The sequence below is a fragment of the Miscanthus floridulus genome, chromosome 12 (genome assembly GCF_019320115.1).
Source record: "Miscanthus floridulus cultivar M001 chromosome 12, ASM1932011v1, whole genome shotgun sequence".
In the NCBI taxonomy this organism is placed as follows: Eukaryota; Viridiplantae; Streptophyta; class Magnoliopsida; order Poales; family Poaceae; genus Miscanthus; species Miscanthus floridulus.
This window is the reverse complement of record NC_089591.1, coordinates 63086248-63109179: the sequence shown is the minus strand read 5'-3', so window position 1 is coordinate 63109179 and position 22932 is coordinate 63086248. Positions and strand designations below refer to the sequence as shown.

The 22932-nt window shown below is 49.3% G+C and overlaps 1 protein-coding gene across 2 annotated transcripts; it reads right to left on the bottom strand.

The window, feature by feature from the left end:
• Positions 1-3898: 3898 nt before the first annotated feature.
• On the bottom strand, positions 3899-21398 carry LOC136497191 (nudix hydrolase 8-like). 2 transcript variants are annotated; one of them, XM_066492973.1, is made up of 10 exons: positions 20707-21398; positions 20289-20608; positions 20080-20145; positions 19783-19920; positions 19585-19662; positions 19457-19507; positions 19306-19340; positions 19095-19203; positions 18983-19015; positions 3899-4388 (listed from the first exon to the last, which is right to left on the bottom strand). In XM_066492973.1, exons 2-10 carry the CDS (start codon positions 20565-20567, stop codon positions 4155-4157), a joined length of 1023 nt encoding a protein of 340 aa, XP_066349070.1. In that variant the 5' UTR covers positions 20568-20608; positions 20707-21398; the 3' UTR covers positions 3899-4154. The 2 variants fall into 2 exon arrangements, with proteins under 2 accessions (XP_066349070.1, XP_066349071.1); XM_066492974.1 differs by lacking the exon at positions 18983-19015 and having other exon boundaries at positions 3899-4336.
• Positions 21399-22932: the final 1534 nt, after the last annotated feature.

Genomic DNA, 22932 nt, shown 5'->3' with positions numbered 1-22932 from the left:
TAATGTACTAGGATCGTAGCGCGCTTCCCACCGCCTTGTGGTGCTTGGTGGACTGATGCGTCCCTGGCGGGATGCATCGAGGGCGTACGCTGGCTGGTGTTGAGCTCGTGTCGCCGAGACAATGAGTTTTTTGCCTGCTGCGCTGCCGCATACTCAAGTAGCGTGCGAATTTCACGGTGGGCCCGACGATCGTCGGGCGTTGCGGCCTCTGGAAGGCCATGGAGCAAAGCTGTTGCTGCGGTGATGTTCTGGCTTGCCCGAGTGAAGTGAGGAAGGGTTTCATCATTGGCGAAGATCCTTCGGTGCACGTCGTGGGCCATGGCGTGTGCGCGCCCACTGTCTCCGCAGCGCTCGATCTCCTGGTCGACCTCCGCATACTCCCAAACAAGCTATTGTCCGGCTTCGTCTATCTCCCGCTTTCGGGCTCTTAGCTGCTCTACCCCTACATGAGGTGGGGCCACTGTCCCCCCTTTGGTTCCATCGTCGAGGTTGCCTGCCAGGGTAGCGTCATCCGTGGAGACACTCTTGACGTGGCCCTCGGGGGTACCCATCATGAAACATTCCTGGGAGGAGTGATGGCTACCCCTACTAGAGTCAGAGCCAGAGTCCAACCCTGGTCCCTCCACAAGGAGGCCATGGAGGGATTCCATGACGCTTTTCGATCATCCCCACGAACTCATTGTTCACGGGGGGCGGGATCATGCGTTGTGCCACAAGGTGGCTAATGGTCGCCGCGGCGTTGTGGAGACCAAATGGAAGCGCCATCGGGGCACTCCGTGCGGAGTGTTCCGGAGAGGGGGTGAGGTGGCGTGGGTCCTCCCTAGATGGCTAGGGTCCAGGGGAGATGCCGGGCTAGCACTCAAGCTTCCCGTAGTTGAAGCTGACGGAGGGGAGAGACTGGATGGCGGCGTGGGCCAACGCCAACTCTCCTCCCACCGTGACAATGAAGTCTAGGTCACCAAAACGCACGTATGCGCTCGGGACCTAGCTGATTGCGTGGCTAGCCATCCGAGGCTTGATTTGGAACGCGCAAAGGCCCCTACCTGGCGCGCCAACTATTGGTGTTTCGAACAAACATCAGCTAGTAAATTTATAATTGTTACGCGTTAGGCCCGGATGGTGCACTAAAGAACACAAGGTTTATACTGGTTCGGATTGAATGTCCTTACGTCCATTCTGCTATTGCTCATGTTATTAGTACCAAAAAAGGTTCGTAGTAGGGGGTACAAATGGTCGAGAGAGGGACAGGTCCCTAAGTCTCTGATGGAATGGTCGAAAGGGCACCAAGAGCTCGGCCGCTGCTTGGCTGTATGAGTGATGTGTTGTGTGTCGAACTAATCTATCAAAAAGTTGGTCCCTTTAGTGGGGTGCCCTGCCCTCTCTTTTATAGACCAAGGGGGAGCAGGGGTTACAGATGGGAGAAAGAGGAAAAAACCAAAGGTAGAGAAGGTCCTTCGGGGGAGCCGGGTCTTCCTTTTCCCGTTTGCCTGCCCTACTAACATGGCAGACCAGTGTCAGAGATGGTGTGTTTCGCCGATCCTTATAGGGCCATGCCCTGGCTTCTGTCAGCAAGTGGGTGCGTCCCATCGTTCGTCGGCGGATGGTGCGGCGTATCAGAGGGCCAAGCTGTGACCCTTCGGGGAGTAGGCGGGGAAGTGACCCTACGTCCGTCACTGTAGGCGATGTGAATTCTGCCTTGGATCGTAGTGGTTGTGGCAAGCTTGTGTTAGTATCCGCGTCCGAGGACTGATGACGGCGCCCACAACACTGTGGGACAAAAGTCGGCGCCTACAACACTGTTCGGGCACTGTTAGGTTAGAAAGGGCTTAAAGCGCCTATCCCATCGTTTCCTGGCGGTGCCTTCCCACATGCGTACAGGGCATGCCCCTCGATACCGCGATTGACTCGAATGTCCTGTCGTACCCTGTGCTCGTCTTTATAAAGGATCAGGGTGCAGTTGTCGGGCGAGGCGGAGCTAGCCCTCAGTCGTTGGGCGAGGGGGAGTCTAGCCCTTAGCCGTCGGGCGAGGCGGAGCCCGCCATTAGCCATCGGGCAAGGCGGAGTCTAGCCCTCGGGGGTCGGACGAGGCGGAGTCTAGCCCTTAGCCGTCGGGCGAGGTGGAGCCCGCCCTCGGACGTCGGGCGAGGCGGAGCCTGCCCTTTGGACGTCGGGCGAGGCGGAGTCTAGCCCTTGGTGGTCGGGCGAGGTGGAACCAATCTTCCGTCGTTCGGGACAAGAAGCGCAGTAGCGTTCTTGTCTGACCGAAAGTGTCAACGTTCAATGGTTATTAGTTCCACCTCATTGGGTACCCCGGTATTAGGTCCCCGACGGTAGCTGATTAAAGGACTAACACTTTTAGACCAAACTCAATATCTCTTGTCTTGACCAGAATTTCTTGGACTGGGTAACGTGAAATCATAGGTCAGCAAAGATTACGCATATTTAATTGGTTCTACTTTGTTACTAAGGGTTGCTAGACATATCGTGAGTTGATTCCTCCAAAAAAAACACAAGAATAAATAGATCAGAGCCAATCATCTAGAAGTCAATTTGAACAATAAGAACACAAAAACAAGTAAAGATGACATACGATTTGTTTACCAAAGATTCACCTTTGTGAATTCTTTGTTGAGGAGCTCCCAAAGGCGTCGTGTTCCTCTCAACCTGTCAACCATTTACCCTCACCAAAGAGACCCCAAAGATCGATCTTGCCCTTCACTTTAATTTCTTCCCTTGCGGAGGCGAAATCGAAACCTTCACAAACTTCCCGTGTCTCACCACAAACTTGAGAGCTCACTGGGTAATGCCTAGCCATCTAGGAGGTTTCATCCCAAGAGTAACCAACATTTCACTAATAGCTTAACGAAATCCACAAATACTTAAGGATGGAATGCTTTCTCTTACTATCAATCACCCAATCTTTCAACCCATCTATCCATATCTCACAAGAATAAATCAATTCTCAGTAAGAGGAAGTGGGAAGAGTTTCTTTGGCCTCTACAAATGCGTTTTTCGATGGTGGAAGAGCACCAGCAAGAGAAGAGCATGAGGGTGTATAAATACCCAACCTTCCAAAACTAGTTGTTATTGTGCTAGATAGACAATTCTCAAAAATTTCGGTTAGGATGAAATTTTAGGAACCTGTAAAGTCTATAAAAATTATGTACAATCTAGACATGATTTAATGACACGCATTAGAAATTCGGTCCAGAATCGGAATGTCAGGTTAGAAAAAATAAATCCAACCCCATCACCTCCATTGATGCCATGACATCTAGCTTTGGCGCCCCTACAGCGCTTGCTGTGGTCTATTGTTGAGTGCTCTGTGGTAACGTTCCATGGTATTTTTGTCCAAGTTAATAGTATCATTGATAAACTGTAACTGAAATTAGCATTATGTTAAGTTTACGTTTTCGGCTGCACTCCCTCTGTCCTAAAATATAAGGGATGTAGTGTATATCAAAATACATGGTATTATAGTTTCTCAACCTCCTCTCTCTCTCCTTTGTCTTTTCTTTAGAAAATATTGAGATCACTTTAGACTTGGTGTCATCCAAAATAGACAGCCAACGAGTAACTAAAGAAAATAATTACTGAACTAGTCCTTCCATCAGTCCATCCTAATTACTGAGGGGCAAGGTAGTATTTGCCAAGATTCTTATTTTGTCTAGAAATCGCTTGGATGGATGGAGTCTTTCGTGAGTGTTCTTTTGTTGTATTAACTAGGTATAGTCGTGAATCGTGATGCCACATAATCGGTTTTACCAAAACAAACAAAACTTGTTAGCATGGTGATGTTCGGCTCTAGTGCCTCTAGCGGCGAGGATGGCCAGGAGGACAGAAGGTGGTTCGAGTGCTGCGTTTGATTAGATGCAGAATTCGTTTCGCAAGTCGCAACAGATCAAATGGCTCCATCATTTATCAGAACACGCGACAGAGCTACCGATATACAGCTCTCTCTAGTTATGCTCTACACGTTTATGTACAGGCTCGGCAACAGTACTGTTGCCTTGCGCAATCTGTTACTAGTATTTCACTCTCAGCAATCGCAACTGCTGCATCATGAAACTTTGCGCAGCAAAAGCTAGACTAGATGCTGGGTGGCTATCCCTCCCATCATATAAATCAATCAGGCAGCGCTGCAGTTGACGTCCTCAGGCTCGGCGACATTGTAGTAGAGCGTGGACGTTCTGTCGTCGAACTTGGAAACGAGGTGGTGCGGCGTCAGGCCACAGTACCACTTGCGCAGGCGCTGTATGCATATGTCCATGATCTTCTGGAACATGTGGTCTTCCTGGATGAAGGGCTGCTTCACGAACTCCTCCAGCGCCATCCACTGAAACAAATGTCTCGTGGGTTAGTAACTTAGTAAGCTTGATTGATGTCTCTGAAGGACCGGAAACGGCGACCAGAGGGGGGTGAATGGGAGCCTCAAATTTCTTTCGAAATCTTCGACCACTGTCCCAACATCAATCTCCAAAAAGCATACACGAAATACTTGATGACCACGACCCTAGAGAAGGGTGGATGCTCCCTCAGAACACAGTGGGTCACCACAGAGCAAACGGAACACAGATCAAAGCCCAAACGAGCAAACTCCCAAGAGAAAACAGCACTGCTCCTGCAAATATCGGACACGTCCGGTATTATATCGGACACGTCCGGTATTTTCCGGACACGTCCGGTATGATATCGGACACGTCCGGGATTTTCAGCAGCAAGCTGACCAAAAGAGAAAAATCCAAAACCCCATCAAACGGTGTCCAAAAATCATGAAATTTTAACCATAGCTCTTTAGACACCAAGGGAAGGTCTCCACAAAATTTCAGCTCAAAACTCCAAAGTAAGAAATATCGGACACGTCCGGTATGATATCGGACACGTCCGGTATGAACGAGCAGTTTCTCGGGAAAAATTAAATCAAGCCATAACTTGATCAAATCAACTCCAAATGACTTGAAATTTTGCACAAGAGTTCACAAGCGAGTAGAAAGGCAACCTCTAAAAGATCATAGCCCGAGACAAACTCTAACTCCGTGAATCGAAGGAATTGAAGAAAACCCCCAAGAAATAGGTCAAGAACTAAAATTGCCCGGATCTGCGATCTCGTGAGGAATTAGTGGATTTCCTTCGGTGGAAAGCTTCTACTCATGTCACTGATCGATCCAAGGCAACAAGAACGAACCAAAACCGTCCCAAATCGAAGAAATGAGAGGGGAAACAAGAAGGGACAAAAGGAGCTCGTGAAGAACACCAAAATCACATCAAGAACACAACTAAATCATGAATCCCGGAGGACATACGGTGGTTACGGCCACCGATTCCTTCAAAACCAAGTCACAATTTGAGTTGTGGACCTCTCTCATACATGGAAGCAAACTAGAGGAAGAAACCCTAAAGGAGAAAATGAAAACTGGAGGAGGTGAGGGAGATGGGGGCTCCCTCATCCTATTTAACAGGGCTATTACACATTCCCAGTTTTGCCCCTGGATACAAATGAGTTGAACCGCTAAGCCCAAGGGCGTTGTTGTCCAACCCGGTGTAATCTTGATCCGACGGCCACCGCGCCTTCTCACCGGTAGCTTCGCCTCGACGCAAACTCCCCGATGCCGCCACGTGTCGTCCGTCCCTCCTTGGAACCTCCGCCCGGGTTTTGAGGCCCAAACCCGTAAACCGTCCATCCGATGGTTTTGAGGTCCAAACCATCAAACCGTCCGCGAGTAGCGTACTCCATACGCGTCCCCCGCCATCCGACGCGTGTCACCGCCGTCCTCGACCGGCCGGCCCGCCAAGTCCTCCTGAGCCTCGCTCGACTCACGCGTCCGCCGTCTTGACCCGGTCAACACCGCACTCTATGTCTTCTTGCACTTGTCGATGTCCCAAGTGTCAGCCACCGTGGCTAGTCACCCGGCCTCTGGGTCCCTCGATCCAAGCCTCACGTCCGTCCTTCACCGCTCCCGGTCTGTCGGCACGGCACGTCCTCCTTGACCTTCACCTCGCCGTCGACCACCGCATCCGAGCTCCACACCTGCACAACACAAGCCAAAAGACATGTCGCACACATAGCTTTCGCCATGGTAGGATTAGTCACCACTCAACCTACTTCGTGGATCACATTGATAATCACTCATCACAAAACGAACACACAAGGGTACTTGTCAACCTTGTGTTCGCAATCTCCCCCTTGATGAGTGCATTGTCAACACCAATACACGAACAGCTTGAGCAAAAGAAAAAGAAAAAGAAGAGAAAAGAAAGAACTCACCCAAATGACCAAAAGCCAAAGAAAAGCCAAAAACTGGGTCATTTGAAGGTGAGCAAAAACTTGGTCCCCAAAGACATGGGCAATGGCTCGACGCAACCAAGTAAAACAAAACTAGCCCTCACGAAGAGGCAACGGGCTCAACGCCACTAGCAAAGCTCGAAAAGCCGAAAAACTGCTAGACCCTCCAGAAGAGGCAAAGGCTCAACACATCTAGCAACACACCTCAAATGCAAAACTGCTAGACCCTCCAGAAGAGGCAAAGGCTCAACACATCTAGCAAAACACCTCAAATGCAACCCCCCCTGAACAAGTGCAATCTCTCTCAAATGAATGCATATCGCTCAACTTTAGGTGACATTGTGAGTGTGGAAACTTCTCCCCCTTGTTGACACATGCACTTATCCAGCTAGAGCCCAAAGATTGCATCTTCCCCTCAAATTATGCTATGAATGCAGAAATGCACGAATGCAGAAGCTTCAAGATTATAGTAAGTAGATTGAAAAGAGGCTCTAGTTGATGCTGTCATGTATATATAGCAACACATACAAGTGCTAGCAAATGCTCAAGGTGACCAAATGAGACGAAATATGGCATTTAAGCAATTTTGATCAAGTTTGAGCAATTTTAAAAGAGGGTTCACCACCAAAGGAGCACATAGCAAAAATAGACAGGAGATCGACCTTGTGCTACACATGTATGCAAAGTGAACTACCCCAAACAAAGTTCACACATCATGTCATGAGACAAACTTGTGGTTTGATCAAATTTTAGACACCAATTGAAATTTATCAGAGTTATGCAGCTTATTACCAAAGTTTGTCAGACAAGTGTGTGCGGGAGATTATCTGTGCCACCAAAACCTGACTTAGCGACCATGTCAAGCCTATGCCAAAAGCAATCAGAAGCTTAAGACAATGATCTCGGTATCCATTACAGAGCTCAAGTTCACCAATAAGTGTAATTTGGAGCTGTCTCGATACTCTGACATAGGATAGTACAGACCCATCCCGATCTTTTCAATTCACTTAGTTTGATCTTCAAGTTTTAGCACAAATTCAAGTTTCTCAAGCAAGTGTGTAACTCAAAGTATGAGCCGTAGCAACTAAGCATATACATGAAGCAAGAAAAAGATCTCAACACATTCTACACATGCTAGTGCCACAAGTAGTGGTGAACACATTTCATGTTTCAACAAGTTTTAATCAAGTTCACAGTTTGGAAAATAAGCTTAGCTCATAACATGCATCAATTGATCAAGAGGAGGCTAAGCCAAAAGCACATCATGTATATCCATAACATCCCCAACAAGAGCATAGTGTCAATCTAGCTACTATAAGGATGAAGCTTAGGATGCAATATGATACATGATGATATGATATGCAAGTATGATATAAAAACAAAAACAAAGACTAAACTATAAAGAAAAGCAAAACTAGAATACAACAACCAAAGTTCCCCTCCTCTAAAAAGGGAAACAAACTCCAAGCTCCCCTCGCAAGCGAGCAAACTGGGTTTGGTCAAGTGGTTTGGTGAAGATATCTGCGAGCTGGTTTTGGGTATTAATGTGGTGCAGATCAATATCACCTTTTCTCATAGTGGTCACGCAAGAAGTGAAAGTGAACTTCTATGTGCTTTGTCTTTGAGTGAAGGACTGGGTTTTTGGCTACACTTATGGCGCTGGTGCTGTCACAATACAAAGGCACTCGCCTAAACTCTAACCCAAAGTCTCTCAGAGTAGCTATCATCCAAAGCAACTGGGAACAACAAGCAGCAGCAGCAACATACTCAGCTTCTGTGGTGGATTGGGCGACGCTAGACTGCTTGCGAGAAGACCAAGACACAAGAGAAGATCCAAGAAACTGACAAGTCCCCGAAGTGGACTTCCTCTCAACACGACAACCAGCATAATCTGCATCAGAATACCCACAAAGAGAAAGAGAGGAGGAAGCTGAAAACCAAAGACCAAACTCGGGTGTGAAACGAAGGTACCTGAGGATCCGCTTGATGGCTTGACGATGAGACGTGCGCGGCGAAGACTGAAAGCGCGCGCACAAGCAGACTGCGAACTGGATGTCTGGTCTCGTCGCCGTTAGGTACAGCAGGGACCCGATCATGCTTCGGTATTCCTTCTGGTCCACGGCTTCTCCCTCCTTGTCCTCATCCAGGGCCGTCGTGGTTGACATGGGCGTCGAAAGAGGCTTGGCCTCACCCATATCAAATTTCTTGAGCACGTCCTTGGTGTACTTGCCTTGGTGCACGAACGTCCCCTCACGAGTTTGCTTGATTTGCAGCCCAAGGAAGAAAGTCAATTCGCCCATCATGCTCATCTCAAATTCCCTGCTCATAGTATCTGAAAACTTGGCAACAAGAGCATGAGAAGAGCCACCAAAGATTATATCATCCACGTATATCTGAACCAAAAGGATGTCTGTGCCTTGCTTGAGGAGGAACAAAGTCTTATCTACGGAACCCATCCTAAAACCCTTATCAAGCAAGAAAGCTTTCAAACGCTCATACCAGGCTCTCGGGGCTTGTTTCAAACCATACAAGGCTTTATGGAGTTTAAAAACATGGTTGGGGTACTTTGGATTTTCAAAGCCAGGGGGTTGCCTCACATAAACCTCTTCCTCTATGTACCCATTCAAGAAGGCACTCTTTACATCCATCTGATACAGCTTGAACCCTTTCGAAGCTGCAAATGCTAAAAGAATCCTAATGGCTTCTAGACGGGCAACAGGAGCAAAGGTTTCTTCATAGTCTATTCCCTCTTTTTGGCAAAAACCCTAAGCCACTAATCTTGCCTTGTTTCTCACCACCACCCCATCCTCACTCTGCTTGTTCTTGTAAACCCACTTTGTACCTATGGGGTGGCACTCTGGTGGAGGTGGAACTAAAACCCACACTTGGTTCCGCTCAAAGTTCTCTAACTCCTCGTGCATAGCATTAACCCAATCGGCATTAGATAGTGCGTGTCCAATATCTCGAGGCTCAAAAGAAGCTACGAAAGCAGAATGAGCGAAATGGGAAATATGATAAGACTTGGAACGCGTTACCCTTTCGTCGATGTCGCCGATCATGGTCTGAGGAGGATGGCGTCGCTGAATATGTCGAGGTGCACCCAAAGACGAAGTTGCCTCCCCCTCATCCACAGCTGGGGCCTCCTCAGTCGATTGAGGAAGCGGCTCGCACGGACCCCATGAAGTAGAGGTGGAGGGCTCGGGGCCATGAGCCGAAGTGGTCGAAGCTGGCTCGATCGGGGCAGCCGGTTGAGATGGCTTGGGATCATCCCAATCGACGTCATCGTCATCCTCAACAAAAATGCTATCACCCATCTCTTCATCACCTGCATGTTCAAAGACCGAAATAGAAGAGGGCATGGTTTCGTCGAAGGTGACTTCATAAGTCTCCACGACACGGTTAGTCTCAAGATTAAGCACACGGTACGCATGTGAATGAGAAGCGTAACCGAGAAATATACCATCCGAAGATCTAGATTCAAACTTGTCAAGATTACCTTGCTTAAGAATGAAGCACCTACAACCGAAGACTCGAAAATGACTCACCTTGGGTGGACGCCCAAACCGCAATTCGTAGGATGTCTTCTTTAAGAAAGCACGAAGAAAAATGCGGTTTGAAACATGGCAGGCGGTGTTGATGGCTTCGGCCCAGTAACGCCTAGGAGTCCTATGCTCATCGAGCATCGTCCTGGCTATTTCAACCAAAGTCCGATTTTTGCGCTCAATAACACCATTCTGCTGAGGGACATAGGGCGAAGAAAACTGATGTTCAAGACCCAAGGAAGCACAAAAGGTGTCAAACTGAGAGTTTTTGAACTCAGTGCCATTGTCACTGCGGATAGCTCGTATGGCATTCTTTGGTAACTCAGTTTGCAACCTCAAGATCAAGTCACGAGCATGAGAAAACGCTTCGTCCTTGCCCTCCATGAAAAACACCCAAGAATAACGAGAAAAATCATCCACGATCACTAGAACGTACCACTTCCCTCCCTCTGACCGAACCCGAGCCGGACCAACAGTGTCCATATGGAGTAGCTCACCGGGTCTCGTGGTCATGACCTGAGTCACTAGAGGATGGGAAGCAGCCACCATCTTTCTGTGGCGACAGGGATGGCATACCAGATCCTTCTCAAACTTAAGTTTGGGCAATCCTCGGATCATGTCAAGAGAACTCAACCTCACTAGGAGATCGAAGCTCAAGTGACCAAGTCTCCTATGCCACTTCCACAAATCAGAAGAAGATCCAGCAACCAAACAACGAGGAGAACCGAAAGACTGAGAGAAATCAGCTCTGAAAACTCGGCCAAAAGGAACGATCTGACAAACTAGATGTCCCTGAGAATCGAGCACACGAGAAAGTCCAGTCTTAAAGCGCACCTCAAACCCATCTTGAAGGAGTTGCGAAACAGAGAGCAAATTAAAATGCAGGCTTGAAACCAAAGCAACGTCCTTCAAGATAAAAGACTCATTGACCCGAATGGTCCCACGAGACAGCACCTTACCTTTGCTATTGTCCCCAAATGTGATGTACTCCTTGTATTGCATGGGGTCGAGGCTGGAGAACCATTTGGAACTTCCGGTCATGTGGTGCGAACAGCCGGAATCAACAAGCCACGTGTTCTCCAGGCCTCTGCTCTACATCAATAGAAAGACAGGGGGTGAGCAAATGGCACAACACTGGGGTTAGTGAAATGAGGAGAATACCAGTGTTGAGTCATTTGCCCTAGAAAAGTGTTAGGAAAAACACCATACATGCCATGTCCCATTAGAGAGAAGCGATCACCACGTGGGGGAAAACGTAGTCCGCTAGGAGTGTGGGACTAAAAGCCACCGTCGCGAGGTCCAGAGTCATATAGATCATGACTTGGGCCACGCCGGGCACGACCACCACGTGGTCTCGCCACCTGAGGCATTGCACCTCTAGGCCTAACACTGTGCCTCTGAACAGGCGGTACATGTACGCCATGGGGAGGACGGTACATGTTCTGGTTGTTCAACTCGTACTCACGCCGCTCATCTCTCTTCCTCCTAAAGCAAAACTCAGCCAAATGACCATCTCTATGGCAATAGTCACAGTGGTACCTCACCTCTCTCTTGGATGGTGGTTGACTCACTCTCTTGTGGATGTGGTTTACTCTCTGAGGCTTTTTGGCTTTAGGAAGGGGTGCACTAGAGATGTTGGGTAGAGTATCGAGTGAGTTCCAAAAGTGGTTCGGTTTGGGAACCCAAACTTGCTTGGATGGTGGAGCTTTTGGTGGTTCTTCAAACACACTATCTTTGATCATAGGCTTGGTAGGCTCTGGTGGAGGGATCCTGATCAATTTGGGAGTGTTGGTGGGTTTCTCACTTGGGTTCAAACCACTATGTTCACCAACCTTGCCATAGACATGCTCACCCTTCCCACCTATAGCAAAGCCTACTCCCGATGAGTCAGTTCCCCGCCTGAACTGGCTCACCATCATGCCCAACTGGGGCTCACTGCATGACACCCAGCTCAAGATGGATCGAAGTTGTGTGTTTTCTTCCTCGGTTCCCATCTTGTCGTGCCTGCAGGACTCAAGCTCCAACACCAAAGCTTCACATCGAACACATGTAGTGGTGATGCTATCTAAGTTGGCCTTCTCAAACTTAGCAAGTTTGGCAACCTTCTCTGCCAACTTAGATTGCAAGCCTGAGCAGGACTTGCACGCACCGAGCAACCCAGAACGAGACTTCAACTCATAACATTCATCAAGCAAAACAGCATACTTGGATTGCAAGTCAGAGAGGTTAGACATGTGTATAGCGCACTCATCGCACTCCCCCTCCTCTGACACCACTACACCACTCTTGGCAAGCTCCAACTCCTTCAAAGCAACCTCTAGCTGGTCCTTAAACTCTTTCCTCTCGCGGGCAGCACGCTTAAGCAACTTATCTTGGCTCATCAATGTATCATTCATAGTATCAAGCTCAAGCATAAGTGAGTCAAGTGTGGGCGGTACCTCGTTTTCGTCGTCGTCGACGTCGACGTCCTTTTTGAGCTTTGCTCCACCGTCAACCGCCATAGTGCAAAACCCACCACGGTTTGCACCGGCGACAAAGCAGAGACCGTTGAGCTTGTCCTCGCGCTTCTTCTCGGACTCATCGTCGGTCAAGGGACAAGAAGAGTGATCATCATCGGAGTCGTCGTCGAGGTCGCTGAGGGAGGCGAGGAAGGCGCGTTCTTGAGCTTTGGCCTTCCTGCGGTACGCCTTCTTGATCGCCTCCTTGTCGAACCCGCCCTTGGCCTTGTGCTTGCCAGAGGTGTAGTCGCGCTTATCCTTGCGCTTGCTGGAGTCGTACTTGTTGATGAAGGGCTTCTTCTTGGGGCAGTGCATGACAAAGTGGTCTGGATCTCCACATCCATAGCATCCCTCCTTCGGGCCACCACTGTGTCGGCGATTCAAACGGTTGTTGTGAAACTGAGAGAACCGACTGATGACGAGTGCCAACTCATCATCCCCAAGAGACTCCAGCTGCTCCTCTGTGACTGACATCAAGCACGACAAAGAGAAAGAAGCTTGTGAAGGGTTAGTCAATGAACTTGAACCACTACCTGAGACCAAAGCCATGGTTGGTGCAGAGGGATTCTTGAGCTTGGCTTGGGTTTGGTAGTCGATCTCTATGGACTTGAGCTTGCTGAAAAGCTCATCAACGGTGAGGGTGTCGTAGTTGGCGGACTCGATGATCGCCGACACCTTCACATCCCATACCTTTCGATCAAGGGCATAGAGAAGCTTGAGCGCCCTCTCATGATCACTATAAGGTAGGTTGGCCTTGTTCGCTTTCATTTTGTTGACGATAGTCTGAAAGCGGGAAAACATGGCATCGATGGACTCGCCATCAAGCTGAGAGAAGTTCTCGTACTCGCGCTTGTACGTCTCGTAGAGTCTGGTCTTGACCTGTGTGGTCCCCTCGTGATAGCTCTGAAGCCTCACCCAGATCTCTCGAGCTGTAGTACAATCGGAGACACGCTCGAACTCAGAAAGCGAAAGACTCGAGAAAAGCACACTGCGAGCTTTGCTATTTGCGTTGTGTCGATCCTTGTGATCCTGGGTGGTACGGGCCGCGGTAGGGAGCACAACGTAAGTAGCATCCTCGCAAATTTCTCAGACGAGCCAATCAATCCCCTGGAGATGCGCAGACATGCGGATCTTCCAATAAGGATAGTTTGACCCATCGAAGTGCGGTGGTTTGCCAGAACCACGCTCCATGTCGCCTTCGTGGATCACGGACCGATTAAGGTGGAATGATCCTTAACCGGCTCTGATACCAATTGAAGGACCGGAAACGGCGACCAGAGGGGGGGGGTGAATGGGAGCCTCAAATTTCTTTCGAAATCTTCGACCACTGTCCCAACATCAATCCCCAAAAAGCATACACGAAATACTTGATGACCACGACCCTAGAGAAGGGTGGATGCTCCCTCAGAACACAGTGGGTCACCACAGAGCAAACGGAACACAGATCAAAGCCCAAACGAGCAAACTCCCAAGAGAAAACAGCACTGCTCCTGCAAATATCTGACACGTCCGGTATTATATCGGACACGTCCGGTATTTTCCGGACACGTCCGGTATGATATCGGACACGTCCGGGATTTTCAGCAGCAAGCTGACCAAAAGAGAAAAATCCAAAACCCCATCAAACGATGTCCAAAAATCATGAAATTTTAACCATAGCTCTTTAGACACCAAGGGAAGGTCTCCACAAAATTTCAGCTCAAAACTCCAAAGTGAGAAATATCGGACACGTCCGGTATGATATCGGACACGTCCGGTATGAACGAGCAGTTTCTCGGGAAAAATTAAATCAAGCCATAACTTGATCAAATCAACTCCAAATGACTTGAAATTTTGCACAAGAGTTCACAAGCAAGTAGAAAGGCAACCTCTAAAAGATCATAGCCCGAGACAAACTCTAACTCCGTGAATCGAAGGAATTGAAGAAAACCCCCAAGAAATAGGTCAAGAACTAAAATTGCCCGGATCTGCGATCTCGTGAGGAATTAGTGGATTTCCTTCGGTGGAAAGCTTCTACTCATGTCACTGATCGATCCAAGGCAACAAGAACAAACCAAAACCGTCCCAAATCGAAGAAACGAGAGGGGAAACAAGAAGGGACAAAAGGAGCTCGTGAAGAACACCAAAATCACATCAAGAACACAACTAAATCATGAATCCTGGAGGACATACGGTGGTTACGGCCACCGATTCCTTCAAAACCAAGTCACAATTTGAGTTGTGGACCTCTCTCATACATGGAAGCAAACTAGAGGAAGAAACCCTAAAGGAGAAAATGAAAACTGGAGGAGGTGAGGGAGATGGGGGCTCCCTCATCCTATTTAACAGGGCTATTACACATTCCCAGTTTTGCCCCTGGATACAAATGAGTTGAACCACTAAGCCCAAGGGCGTTGTTGTCCAACCCGGTGTAATCTTGATCCGACGGCCACCGCGCCTTCTCACCGGTAGCTTCGCCTCGACGCGAACTCCCCGATGCCGCCACGTGCCGTCCGTCCCTCCTTGGAACCTCCGCCCGGGTTTTGAGGCCCAAACCCGTAAACCGTCCATCCGATGGTTTTGAGGTCCAAACCATCAAACCGTCCGCGAGTAGCGTACTCCATACGCGTCCCCCGCCATCCGACGCGTGTCACCGCCGTCCTCGACCGGCCGGCCCGCCAAGTCCTCCTGAGCCTCGCTCGACTCACGCGTCCGCCGTCTTGACCCGGTCAACACCGTCACTCCATGTCTTCTTGCACTTGTCGATGTCCCAAGTGTCAGTCACCGTGGCTAGTCACCCGGCCTCTAGGTCCCTCGGTCCAAGCCTCACGTCCGTCCTTCACCGCTCCCGGTCTGTCGGCACGGCACATCCTCCTTGACCTTCACCTCGCCGTCGACCACCGCATCCGAGCTCCACACCTACACAACACAAGCCAAAAGACATGTCGCATACATAGCTTTCGCCATGGTAGGATTAGTCACCACTCAACCTACTTCGTGGATCACATTGACAATCACTCATCACAAAACGAACACACAAGGGTACTTGTCAACCTTGTGTTCGCAGTCTCCCCCTTGATGAGTGCATTGTCAACACCAATACACGAACAGCTTGAGCAAAAGAAAAAGAAAAAGAAGAGAAAAGAAAGAACTCACCCAAATGACCAAAAGCCAAAGAAAAGCCAAAAACTGGGTCATTTGAAGGTGAGCAAAAACTTGGTCCCCAAAGACATGGGCAATGGCTCGACGCAACCAAGTAAAACAAAACTAGCCCTCACGAAGAGGCAACGGGCTCAACGCCACTAGCAAAGCTCGAAAAGCCGAAAAACTGCTAGACCCTCCAGAAGAGGCAAAGGCTCAACACATCTAGCAACACACCTCAAATGCAAAACTGCTAGACCCTCCAGAAGAGGCAAAGGCTCAACACATCTAGCAAAACACCTCAAATGCAACCCCCCTGAACAAGTGCAATCTCTCTCAAATGAATGCATATCGCTCAACTTTAGGTGACATTGTGAGTGTGGAAACTTCTCCCCCTTGTTGACACATGCACTTATCCAGCTAGAGCCCAAAGATTGCATCTTCCCCTCAAATTATGCTATGAATACAGAAATGCACGAATGCAGAAGCTTCAAGATTATAGTAAGTAGATTGAAAAGAGGCTCTAGTTGATGCTGTCATGTATATATAGCAACACATACAAGTGCTAGCAAATGCTCAAGGTGACCAAATGAGACGAAATATGGCATTTAAGCAATTTTGATCAAGTTTGAGCAATTTTAAAAGAGGGTTCACCACCAAAGGAGCACATAGCAAAAATAGACAGGAGATCGACCTTGTGCTACACATGTATGCAAAGTGAACTACCCCAAACAAAGTTCACACATCATGTCATGAGACAAACTTGTGGTTTGATCAAATTTTAGACACCAATTGAAATTTATCAGAGTTATGCAGCTTATTACCAAAGTTTGTCAGACAAGTGTGTGCGGGAGGTTATCTGTGCCACCAAAACCTGACTTAGCGACCATGTCAAGCCTATGCCAAAAGCAATCAGAAGCTTAAGACAATGATCTCGGTATCCATTACAGAGCTCAAGTTCACCAATAAGTGCAATTTGGAGCTGTCTCGATACTCTGACATAGGATAGTACAGACCCATCCCGATCTTTTCAATTCACTTAGTTTGATTTTCAAGTTTTAGCACAAATTCAAGTTTCTCAAGCAAGTGTGTAACTCAAAGTATGAGCCGTAGCAACTAAGCATATACATGAAGCAAGAAAAAGATCTCAACACATTCTACACATGCTAGTGCCACAAGTAGTGGTGAACACATTTCATGTTTCAACAAGTTTTAATCAAGTTCACAGTTTGGAAAATAAGCTTAGCTCATAACATGCATCAATTGATCAAGAGGAGCCTAAGCCAAAAGCACATCATGTATATCCATAACATCCCCAACAAGAGCATAGTGTCAATCTAGCTACTATAAGGATGAAGCTTAGGATGCAATATGATACATGATGATATGATATGCAAGTATGATATAAAAACAAAAACAAAGACTAAACTACAAAGAAAAGCAAAACTAGAATACAACAACCAAAGTTCCCCTCCTCTAAAAAGGGAAACAAACTCCAAGCTCCCCTCGCAAGCGAGCAAACTGGGTTTGGTCAAGTGGTTTGGTGAAGATATCTGCGAGCTGGTTTTGGGTATTAATGTGGTGCAGATCAATATCACCTTTCTCATAGTGGTCACGCAAGAAGTGAAAGCGAACTTCTATGTGCTTTGTCTTTGAGTGAAGGACTGGATTTTTGGCTACACTTATGGCGCTGGTGCTGTCACAATACAAAGGCACTCGCCTAAACTCTAACCCAAAGTCTCTCAGAGTAGCTATCATCCAAAGCAACTGGGAACAACAAGCAGCAGCAGCAACATACTCAGCTTCTGTGGTGGATTGGGCGACGCTAGACTGCTTGCGAGAAGACCAAGACACAAGAGAAGATCCAAGAAACTGACAAGTCCCCGAAGTGGACTTCCTCTCAACACGACAACCAGCATAATCTGCATCAGAATACCCACAAAGAGAAAGAGAGGAGGAAGCTGAAAACCAAAGACCAAACTCGGGTGTGAAACGAAGGTACCTGAGGATCCGCTTGATGGCTTGATGATGAGACGTGCGCGGCGAAGACTGAAAGCGCGCGCACAAGCAGACTGCGAACTGGATGTCTGGTCTCGTCGTCGTTAGGTACAGCAGGGACCCGATCATGCTTCGGTATTCCTTCTGGTCCACGGCTTCTCCCTCCTTGTCCTCATCCAGGGCCGTCGTGGTTGACATGGGCGTCGAAAGAGGCTTGGCCTCACCCATATCAAATTTCTTGAGCACGTCCTTGGTGTACTTGCCTTGGTGCACGAACGTCCCCTCACGAGTTTGCTTGATTTGCAGCCCAAGGAAGAAAGTCAATTCGCCCATCATGCTCATCTCAAATTCCCTGCTCATAGTATCTGAAAACTTGGCAACAAGAGCATGAGAAGAGCCACCAAAGATTATATCATCCACGTATATCTGAACCAAAAGGATGTCTGTGCCTTGCTTGAGGAGGAACAAAGTCTTATCTACGGAACCCAGCCTAAAACCCTTATCAAGCAAGAAAGCTTTCAAACGCTCATACCAGGCTCTCGGGGCTTGTTTCAAACCATACAAGGCTTTGTGGAGTTTAAAAACATGGTTGGGGTACTTTGGATTTTCAAAGCCAGGGGGTTGCCTCACATAAACCTCTTCCTCTATGTACCCATTCAAGAAGGCACTCTTTACATCCATCTGATACAGCTTGAACCCTTTTGAAGCTGCAAATGCTAAAAGAATCCTAATGGCTTCTAGACGGGCAACAGGAGCAAAGGTTTCTTCATAGTCTATTCCCTCTTTTTGGCAAAAACCCTGAGCCACTAATCTTGCCTTGTTTCTCACCACCACCCCATCCTCACTCTGCTTGTTCTTGTAAACCCACTTTGTACCTATGGGCGTTGTTGTCCAACCCGGTGTAATCTTGATCCGACGGCCACCGCGCCTTCTCACCGGTAGCTTCGCCTCGACGCGAACTCCCCGATGCCGCCACGTGCCGTCCGTCCCTCCTCGGAACCTCCGCCCGGGTTTTGAGGCCCAAACCCGTAAACCGTCCATCCGATGGTTTTGAGGTCCAAACCATCAAACCGTCCGCGAGTAGCGTACTCCATACGCGTCCCCCGCCATCCGACGCGTATCACCGCCGTCCTCGACCGGTCGGCCCGCCAAGTCCTCCTGAGCCTCGCTCGACTCACGCGTCCGCCGTCTTGACCCGGTCAACACCGTCACTCCATGTCTTCTTGCACTTGTCGATGTCCCAAGTGTCAGCCACTGTGGCTAGTCACCCGGCCTCTGGGTCCCTCGGTCCAAGCCTCACGTCCGTCCTTCACCGCTCCCGGTCTGTCGGCATGGCACGTCCTCCTTGACCTTCACCTCGCCGTCGACCACCGCATCCGAGCTCCACACCTGCACAACACAAGCCAAAAGACATGTCGCACACATAGCTTTCGCCATGGTAGGATTAGTCACCACTCAACCTACTTCGTGGATCACATTGACAATCACTCATCACAAAACGAACACACAAGGGTACTTGTCAACCTTGTGTTCGCAGTCTCGAACTTCATGCTCTGAATATCGTGAAATGGAGTCTGAAATGTTTTTCTTTTCAGTTTGCAGGCTCGTTTCAGGAAACATAAAAATCCCCTTTGAAGAAAGATGACGACGCACCTTTGCTGCCTGAATCTCTGTCTCGTCAATCTTGATCTCACTCGACGCAGGCCTCAGCATGCAGATGAAGAAAAGGTCGGACTTCTGGAACGCCACGTTGTGGGCATGCCTGGCAACAAACCATACGTAGGACAAATTCAGCCTACAGTTCGAGGATACTAAGATACAGCTATCGGGATAATCACCGAAACAAAGAAGGTAACTTAACTACCTGAAAGCAACGACATCAACGAATTCGGTGTCGACCTGCATAGGGTATCGCAATCACAGCACTTGTGAGAATCGATCCCTACGAGGAGGAAAATGGATTGGAAAGAATCTACTGGGTTCTAGTACTCTTCCAGCGAGTTCCATTTTCTTACCCCGGTTTCCTCTTTCACCTCCCTGCTGGCTCCCGTATAGATTTCCTCTGACTGCGACAGAACAAGATTTCAGTAACAAAAAACTGTACACACACCAATCGCTGACGACCTTGGGCATGTATTCTTACCGCAAGAATGAAGCCTGTGGGGAGTTTCCACACGCCATCCAGCGACGAACCGCGATACTTCTCTTGCACCACTAGGACCTGATGAAATTGTTCAAGAGAATGCCATCAGAGTTCAGAAATACAAAAGCTAGCTTTTTTTTCAGCTGTCTGTCTTTTCCCATCGAAACAGAAGCATGTATATACATGGGCCCCACTCACCTCCATTTGGTCATTGATCACAAAACCCCCAACTCCAACCTGATGAGAAGCATTTGCTGGGAGCATATTCGGTTCATCGGGGATCCAGTACGTCATCATCAGGTAGGCTTCCTCCGCGTGGTGGTACTTGAAACCTTCCTGCAGACACAGTTTCAGACAGAAAAACTCTGAATTTTACTGTGTAAAGAAAAAAAAAAGTTGGATTCTATTCTATTGGTTTGGAGTCTCCGTTGCACATGTCGGAAAGCATTGCAGAACTCATTACTGGGACTGAGATTCTGAAGACCAGATTTGTACCTTCACTGCTAAAGGGACGAACTCGGCTCGATCCACCGGTAATTTCAACCACACCCCTTTCTTCCCCTGCAGCACCGTAAACACCGTAGCAAATCAGCAAAATGACACTGCTGCCTTCCTTCAGCACTGAACACTGAAACCTTCCGAAGGTTTCTTGATCGATTGGATGGACGAGAGAGAGATCAGAAATGGGGCCGAGCCGTACGTACCACGGACTTCCAGTAAGAGAGCGACGCCGCGAGCGAGCGCGCGAAGGCGGCCTTGTCGTCGGGCAGCCTGTCGGCGTCGACGACGACCCCGCCGTACTCGTCGTCGGTGGCCTCCAGCACGAAGTTGTTCTCCAGCGCCGTCCACCAGTGCTGCTGCTGCTGCTGGCCCCCGTCGCCGCGGCTCGTCTCATCCGACCAGTTGGCGATGCCCAGCAGGTCGGCCGCCGGGTCGGTCTGGAAGAGCTTCTTGCGCGCCGCCGACCGCACCCCGCTCAGCATCCGGCTGATGGAGTGGGAGTACGACGCGCTCACCCTGCAGTCTGGAGGGAGATCGAGCCAAGAACGATTGGTGAAGCACTGAAGCTGAAGCCAGAGACCAATCCGGAAACAAACTGCGGTGTCTAAACGATGCACGTACCTCTGGAGCAGCTGAGGAAGCTGGCCGTGCTCCCGGCGCGGCGGCGCGCGGCCGCCGCCGGGCAAAGACCGGCAGCCGCGACGGTGTCGACCAAGCTGCTCTCTATACTCCGCTGGACTCGAGACTGGACACTCCGCGACGAGAGCTCGAGGCAGCAGCAGACTGCTGGGAACACTGAGATACTAGCTACAAGCTAGCTTAGCTACTGCGATACCGAAACAGCCGTTGTGTGATTGTGTCTGCCTACTGGGCTGGGCACTGAGCTGATCGCTGAACCAACCACCTGCTCGGATACCGTCGTGCGAATGGCTGAGCTCCACACGACGCTTGCCGGGGGCTTATAAATTATCGCCGCGAGGGTCCACGTCAGTCTCACAAGGTCGGGAGGGCAGCGGTGGCCGGACACGGGACACGCCGTATGCCTGGGGATTGTCGCGTTCCGGAGCGCGCAAAGAAGAAGATCTCCTCCCGCGCAGCGGAGCGGCTCGGGTTACTAGAAATTCCGCCGGAATATCACCCGGCGACGTCGGCGTCCCGGCATACGACACCGATCAACTCGAGTTCCCGCGTATTAACAACGGCCAGTAAGAGCCCGCGATTGCATCAGCTAATCGATCCATTAGCAGTAATACGAAAGCAATGACTAAAACGGAGACTGATACTACTAACTTGACAGCGTGCAGGAGCGTGTATCGTCGTCAGTACCAACGAGGACGAGGGGCTGGGCTGCCTCTTATCCAGATATTTAGTAAGGGCCCTGCATAATCCAAACGCATGTGGTTACTAGCGAGAAATGCTGTGGGGCCGGTGGGGCCGGTGGTGGGCTACAGGGACCGGCGAGATCGATGGCCCAAACGAGAGTATCAGTGGAGTGATTTACTGATAAGCTAGCTCAGCTGTTAGGTATTTGGCCTTTTGGGTCACTGCCCCGGGCGGCCGGGCCTCCGGCGCCGCTTTGCGTGTGGATGGCCGGCCAGCGACCGCATTATCGGTTCGGTTTATATTTACTATTATTGAGCGCAATTAGGTCGAGATGGTACGGCTGCTTCTGCTTTCCCCTGCCGGCTGATTGTGCTCCGAGTCAGAGTGAGATGCTAGATGATCAGCGGGTTGATTGGGCATGCACCTCCTCTGAAATCTGAACGGGGCTGTCTCCTTTTTCTCTCGTCGACCTACACAGTTGATGAGGTACCACCGTCACGGTGAAAGGTGTTATCGCCCCGGCTCACAAACGCCGGTAGGATACGTAAGCTGCGTTGCTGACGTTATTCACAAGATCTTTTTTTTTCCTGATAGATACAGAAACAGCGATGGTGGCCTTTTCTTTGTTAGAATTGATCTCATCCGTCTTGACCCAATGGTCAAGACGGACCCCTTGACTGCGTCCTGATCGGGGACGTCCAGCCAACTACTGACTGGTGGGCCTCCGTCGCACAGTGCCTATAAAGAGGAGGTGGGGCAAACGGCTCTCGGTACGAGGTTCACCGCTGCCACAGCCCCACGGTCCTAACCCTAATCTGATCTAGAGGGTGGCACTACCAGCGGCGGGAAGCGCCACTGCCTTTACCACCACCGTCGGTCTCCACCGCTACTTCATCGCCCGTCACTGCCCTAGCGCAGATCATCACCGGCGAACTAGCCGAAGACAGGGAGCTCCTCCAACCCCTCTGACGGTCAGATGTTCCTACATTTCCCTTTCTCTCTCTCTCTGTCTCCTACTCCCTCTGAATCTCTAAGTCACTAATTGTCCCAAATAGAAAAGAACTCACCCACTGGATCCGCACCTAGATGATCCAAAGTTATTAACAATGGCATCGGAGCCGGTTTTCCCTAGGCGTGGATCTTGTCAGGGGCGAGAAAACGATTAGAAAAGAAAAGATAGGTTAGATCCGGTTCGGATCGAAAGAAAAGAAATACAGAGGGTTCATCGAATCCTAAACCCTAATCGGGTGATAGAAAGAAAAGGAAGAAGGGGATTCGAATTCGATTCGGATTACCCCAAAGAACCCTAACCCTAGCAGTTCGCCACCCTAGGGTGTAGATCTAGGGTTTTTCCGAATCAAAAGCAAAGAATAGAGAGAAAGGGGAGGGGTACCCGTAACCCTAACCCTAAAAGAAAAGAAAGGCTTGGGAAAGAAGGGATTCGATCTCGAATCAAATCCGAAAGCGAATCAGAATCCTAACCCTAAAAGAAAAGAAAGAAATGGAAGGACGGAAGGGAGGGGA

What these genes read in the sequence shown, in the direction of transcription:
- LOC136497191 (XM_066492973.1), bottom strand. Translation starts at nt 20,567, where the DNA reads ATGCTGAGCGGGGTGCGGTCGGCGGCGCGCAAGAAGCTCTTCCAGACC. An exon ending in CAGAGATTCAGGCAGCAAAG is followed by an intron (nt 19,016 to 19,094) that starts GTGCGTCGTCAT and finishes AAAACATTTCAG; the next exon opens with ACTCCATTTCACGATATTCA. An exon ending in ATATTCAGAGCATGAAGTTC is followed by an intron (nt 4,389 to 18,982) that starts GAGACTGCGAAC and finishes TCCGGTCCTTCA; the next exon opens with GAGACATCAATCAAGCTTAC.